The sequence below is a fragment of the Bidens hawaiensis genome, unplaced genomic scaffold (assembly GCF_021521415.1).
Source record: "Bidens hawaiensis isolate Kalapana, Puna unplaced genomic scaffold, B.hawaiensis_p1.1 tig00027861_1, whole genome shotgun sequence".
Classification (NCBI taxonomy): domain Eukaryota; kingdom Viridiplantae; phylum Streptophyta; class Magnoliopsida; order Asterales; family Asteraceae; genus Bidens; species Bidens hawaiensis.
This window is the reverse complement of record NW_027494529.1, coordinates 284,351-291,056: the sequence shown is the minus strand read 5'-3', so window position 1 is coordinate 291,056 and position 6,706 is coordinate 284,351. Positions and strand designations below refer to the sequence as shown.

The window sequence follows — 6,706 nt, the reverse complement described above, 5'->3', positions numbered from 1 at the left end:
TTCTCAAACAAAACTTAATTAGTCTCTATCGAAACTAAATGATTTCTAATTGGAAACTTAAGAAAATAAATAAAGACTTCATGTCATATTTAAAAAATGACCATCGACATCTTTTCTTGTCTTTCGTCATAAATACCTATAAAATGAATTTAATGTTCAAAAGAATTGGTACACGAGACATATGCACATGTCTTTCTCCATAATTCACATAAAATGAATTTAATGATCAAGGAATTGATGAACGAGACAAATTCACATGTTTAATGATCAGGGAATTAATGAAAGAGATAAATTCACATGTCTTTCTCCATAAAGATTCATAAATTGAATTTAATGTTCAAGAATTTGGTGTTTCTATTCTACATGTCTTTCATCATAAACTTACACAGTTCAACACTCACTAAAATGGTTTTCCAAAAATGGTTTTTCGACATTTATAAATTGCTTAACGGCTTAAAAAATTTCCGCAATTTAGGCATCGCATCCTAAACTGCGTAAGTTTATGATGAAGATGCTGATGTGGCGATCAACTATAGATTGGGGGGGGGTGACATGAACTTGTCGCCGGCTTTGTGTGATGAAGATGCTGATGCGGCGATCAATTATAGATTGGGAGGGGGGCTATAGCACCACCTACAGGCTATATATCGCTCATCTTAGTCACGTGTCAAAAATCCCCTTATTTTGTAACCCTCCACTACATGTAGCCTAAAACAAGCACAATATGCACCACTAACTCGGGTTTTCAAAACTAGAAAAAGTAAGAGCATTCCCATCCAACGCATTATCCCTAAATCCAAAATTACACTAAAACACACTACATTTTCTCTCTTTTTTTTAATTAAATAATATTTTTTCATACATTTATCATTATCAGAGCAGCCGGTCAAACGGTTAAAAAATCATTATCAAAGCAGCAGCAAAACTATAATTAAAAGTCAACCGGTCAAACGGTTAAAAATCCGATTATCGGGCCCTTTTCGCGTATGATGGCCCACCCCTCAAAGATTTACACTTTCCATAAACAACCCCAAACTATTCTCCTATCACTATTTCATCAAAAAGTTAAACTCAACATGAAAATTTTTCGGACAAACAGCAATCAGTTTGTATACATCAAACAATTAACTTCCTATATTTTCACACAACTTTTAAGGCCTCCACATGGTCTTTTGAACACATAAAATACCCTCTTTGTTTTGAACAAATGTTAATCTAATTTCCCAATGTAAACTTTTAAATACTTCTTCTAATGATCTAATTATCGGGCCCTTTTCGCGTATGATGGCCCAACCACCAGGTCTTAATATGCGGTCCATCTCCACGACCACAGTTACTGCTTTTCTGCACCTGCAAAAGAAATTTTGGCCCATTGACTTTTTTTGTTGACTAACTCACTATGGGTAAACTCAATTACCCCACCAATACCTTAATGTGAATCTCAGACATGACATGAACCTGATGCGAAATTCGCAGGTTTGGGTTTAATATAAACGGGCTTGGATCAGTTTCATGTCGAGCTAAACGGTTCGTGTCACCTGACGGGTTTACGGGTTGACCTGTTTAACCCATTTATTTTTTTAATGAGTGTTTATGTTATAAATTAAATTAGTTGGGTATTTTATGCCAATATTTAAAACTTAAAAGATAAATTTACATAAGATTTATAATTAAAATGAAGGGCTTTTATATACATTTGTTTTTATTTTTGTCCTGTAATATTGTAATTTTAAAGTATTTTATGTCAATGTTTGAAACTTAAAAAGAAAGATTGACTCATGATTTTATTATTAAAATGTAACTCACTTATACACATAGTAACTTTTTGTCGTAAAATTGTAATTTTAGAGTATTAATTTATTAAAAGAATATTATATATTTGGGTTAAACACGTTGTGTCCATGTCAACCCGCAAATATCCGGTTCGTGTTCGAGTTCATATGTCTGACACGATTTTAAGGTTCATGTCTTGTTTGGATTCGCGTCAAATTTCTGGTTCGTGTCGGGTTGGACCCGCCAACCCACAAACATGACTCATATTTAAAAACAGCTATAAAATTTCAGAAAAACGAGACCCGACCCGTAGAAAAGTACCTATTTTGACCAACACCACAACCTGCATAATAATATAAAACGCACCTGTTTTTAAGCCGGGAGAAAAGATGATCAGCATGCAAAAGGTCATATGATCTTGGATAAATACCAAAAGATTCACACCAATCATGATAAACGCCAACAAGCCCGCGTTCAAATATTATCGGGAGTGTATCGGGTGCGTATACAGGCACCACATTCGTCACCCAAACCTTCTGTTCTATCAGAGCAGCCGCAAAACTATAATTAAAAGTCAACCGGTCAAACGGTTAAAAATCCGATCATTATTGAAATAATATAACTTCCCTAATCATATTTTACACAATAATTATTTTTAAAATAAGTCATCATTTCTGGAGAAGAAGTGTTTTGACTTTTGAGTCAACCCGACTTGATCAGTTTGACCCAAACAAAACGTTGATTGTTTGGACCCGACCCGTTACCATATTATATTATATATTCATACCTTCCAAAAATTGCATGCATGTCCATAACATTCCGAATAGTTGACCAGTCAATACCCATTCCAGTTAGGTATGACTTTTCAACAACGGCTTTCCAGTGCTCGGTATCAGAAACCAACTTATCTTTATTGTTCATCCAGTCAGGAAACGAATGGAGCCTTTTGGGCCATTCTTCGGGCCACTCGGTCCCTCTTTCTTCAATGGCGGAAGGAATAGGATGCAAGCATGGTTTTATGGGTACGAACCTGATCCGAGAAAGATCAATACGTTTATTTTTAAAACATTAAAAGATTTATTTTTAATTTGATTTGATAGATTTTGTTACCAGGCAGCATCTGGATTCTCATTCTCTTTGCACATCGGAGGAATCTTCTTTCTTCTTAGTGCATATATTTCATTTGATTCTGGTTTTTGGTATATTCTAATACCGATGTCACTGACATCATCGGTTTTATGAGCCAATACGTTCCAACCAATTGATGCTGTCAGCTTCGACATAGCTGGACAAATGATAAATGTATTTGATGAGAATTATAATGGGTCAAAAGGAGAAACCTTTGTGTATGGGTCAAGTTGGGTTGACCTGATAACTTTTCGGTCTAAAATGTCTTATAGATACTTAGCATGTCAATTATAAACAAAATTATATAGGCTGACTTTCAACTAGGGGTGTGCACGAAACCAAACCGACGTAACCAAAACTAATAAAAACCCGAAAGTTTGGTTTTAAGTTTTCTGAAAAATCGATTTTTCGGTACGGTTTCGGTTTGCTATCAACCACAAACTGAGCCAATCCAATTGGAAGCAAACTGGTTTTAAGTAATTTATTAGAAATTAATAAATGGTGTAGCCCAAAATTTTTAGTTCAATTAATCAGGTATTTAACAATAAAAATTAGACCCAAATTTTCAGACAAGTTCATTTTTTTAGGACCATTTTTTTTCTTTTCGGCCGAAAACTTTCAAGCCCAAATGATAAAACCAAAAAAACCGAACCTAACTAACTGTTAAAAATAAAGAAACTTTTATTCAAAAACTGAAAAACCTAATTTTCGGAATTTTGTTTGGTTTGAGCCCAAAACCAACCCATGCACACCCTAACTTTCAACCTACTTGACTTAGATTCCCTTTGAGTTAGTTTTCTTGATTTTGCCCGTTTGGTCCATTAAAAATAAACGGACCATAACCCTTTTCAGCCAATTCACAGAAATTGATCTTGAGATTAAAATAGAAATCTCAAGATCAAATGTTGTCACAAAAAGACAAAAGCACAAACAAGTAAATCTTTAAAAGAATATATAAACCAAACCTTCATCGTCTTCAATACTATCATGCTTACTTGACAAGATCAAGTAACCAGCAGGTCTTAATATTCTATTCATCTCAATAAGCAACTTCCCACCTAAAAAGTATAAATAATAAATAAAAAAACCCAAATATTAAGTCAAAATAGAAGCATCAAAGACATTATATGGTCAAAATAACTTAAATAACGAACCATTAGATTGCCAATGAATTGCACACTCTCCACAATGTACAGTATCAAAAGTACCACTTGGAAACAGTAACCTCCGGGTCGCAAATGGGCTAACCACGGTTGGAAAACCACGCTCGAGATTAACCTGAGCTAGATCCACAAGATCATCTTTTAACCCGAGTGAAAGTGTAAATACATTTTTATCAGAAAGAAACGCTCCAAAGCTTGAATCTTTACATCCAATGTCCAGTATCACGCGAATGTTTTTTCCCCATTCAATGTCGGGTACTGTCTATTAATTAATCAATACAAAAGTTAAAAATTATTAATTATCTGAAAATCGTTGAGGTTGCAAAATGTTAACTTTTAAGAAACGAAAGAGTTGAAATTTGAAGAACTTGCCTCTTCAATAGATTCTAGATAATGAGCGATTCCTCCTGTGAGTTCGGATTGGTTTTGTGGGAAAGTGAGATATTCACCCGATTCAACCACCCAATTTTGAGTTTTAATAAATTGAGTTAGCTTTGGGTGTGCCACATTGGTAAACCGTATCTGCAATTATTTTTTGAACTCGGTTATCAAACTATTAATGAATGCACGACCTGAAACATAACCCAAACACAACGCGAAAAAATCAGGATTTTGGTTGGCATATCTAACCCGTTTAAAACAGGTCGTCTTTGGGTCAAACTGTTTCATTAAATGTGTCGTCTTGGTATTGACCCGTTTAGTTAAACAGGTTAACTCATTAGCCCGTTTATGAGCCATCTAGCCTAATTTTTACAACCTATCAACCCTATTAATACGTTTACAGTATGAGTGTTACTCGCCAACACGTTAACCTGTTTGACACGTTTAGATAAACAAGCTAAAAAATGGTTGTGTTCGGTTTGACATGTTGACTCGTTTGGATAAACAGGTCGATGCCACCACTAACTCGTTTCTGAACCATTTAATCTATATGTTACAGCCCATCAATCCTATTAATACATTTACAACTTGATTGTTACTCGCCAACACTTTTGGCACGTTTATATAAATGGGTTAAATGAGTTGTGTTCGGGTTAAACAGTTCAACCTGTTTATGAGCCATTAACCTATATTTTATAACCCACCAACTCTATTAGTACGTTTACAACTTGATTATTACTCATCAAAACATTTGACACGTTTAGAGTCTTTAGACAAATGGGTTAAACACGTCATGTTCGGATTACAGGATTTTAAGTGTTTGCAGGATAAGGTTGATGTTTTTGACACAGATAAAAACACGGGTCATGCTCAAGTTAAAAAGTTCAACCCGTCAACCCGACACGCTTATAAAATATAATATGTATAGCCATAAGCATACCTTCTCTTTACTTTCGGGCCAGCTAACGGGTGTTTGATATCCGTCATGTGGAAGAGGAACAAGACACATCAAAGGGTTCTTAGGGCAACTTCTTTCATGATGTCGGTAACTTTGAACTCGTTTTGAAGCAACTTCAATGTCAATACATGGCATATAGTTATGCTTACTCCTTGTACTACATAACTTCCATACATATTCAGCCTTTGGATCAAATAATGGGCCTTTAAACTTCGGCTTCTTGGCCCGTTTAGCATCCAACTCAACACTCTCATCCACCTGAACTAAATCAACTTCCGAACCTGCTGACTCACCGCCATCTAATGCATTTTCTCCGTCTTCACCTTCACCTTCAACTTCATTTTCATTACCATTCTCGGAATCCGATTCAACGACCTCATCCACTTGTTTCTCATCTTGATCACCCTTTTTAACCACCTTCACACCTTTCTCTTCTTTCGTACGGTCTTTATGTCCATTACGATGATTCAACGCTACCGACCCGTTAAACACTTTCTTCTCCTCCTTTTCCACCTTCAAATCAGGCTCGTTCTTAACCGGAACAACCGACGACTGACTAGTTCTTAACTCTCCCCTATCCGAAACTGGTTCAGCAATCTCCCCAAACGTGCTTCGTTGATAAGTGACCGACGAAGCGGAAGGCGAAAACATATAACAAACAAAGACAAAACACAAACCCAATATTGCCACTGATGCAAACTTCACACAGAACCCGTATGATCTTTTGGCTTGTCGGGCGAATGGAGCGAATCGAGGTGTAGGCAACCCGATCTTCTTAAAACCCATGATGGAATTAATTAACTAAAAGGGTACTAAAAACCTAACCTTGGTATAGGTAATTTGATAAAGGGGAATTTAATCAAACAGTTGGTATGCATGAAATGAAAAGTGAAGTGATAGATCAAAAAGTAAGTAAATTAGTTACCAGTTGAATCTGTTATGGAAGTGCAATGGAATTGAGATGCAAGTGATGAGTTGTTTTCTTCAGAAATTAGTTGGATCGGATGAAATCATGAAATAATAATAATAATAATAATAATAATAATAATAATAATAATAATAATAATAATAATAATTACTGGTGAAGAATTGGCGAGAGTAGATCAGGTTTGGTGAATGTAGTGAAGTGAAGTGAAGTCTAGTAGGAGTCAGTCAGTCCTGACCCGACAAGGATGTCTTCTGGGATCCACATGATTTACTCGGAATCTTGGGACTTTGGGATATGGGGAAGGTAACCAACACCTTCACTCCAAATACAAACCCAGCCCGGCCCAAACTATCATGAATAATTTAGAGGTGTACA

At 35.7% G+C, this 6,706-nt stretch overlaps 1 protein-coding gene across 1 annotated transcript; it reads right to left on the bottom strand.

Annotated features, from left to right (window-relative positions):
- Positions 1 to 1,003: 1,003 nt before the first annotated feature.
- Positions 1,004 to 6,376, bottom strand: LOC143576051 (putative methyltransferase PMT28). Its single transcript, XM_077060245.1, has 8 exons — positions 5,386 to 6,376; positions 4,433 to 4,586; positions 4,056 to 4,322; positions 3,867 to 3,959; positions 2,884 to 3,058; positions 2,561 to 2,803; positions 2,140 to 2,334; positions 1,004 to 1,350 (listed from the first exon to the last, which is right to left on the bottom strand). Exons 1-8 carry the CDS (start codon positions 6,187 to 6,189, stop codon positions 1,152 to 1,154), a joined length of 2,130 nt encoding a protein of 709 aa, XP_076916360.1. The 5' UTR covers positions 6,190 to 6,376; the 3' UTR covers positions 1,004 to 1,151.
- Positions 6,377 to 6,706: the final 330 nt, after the last annotated feature.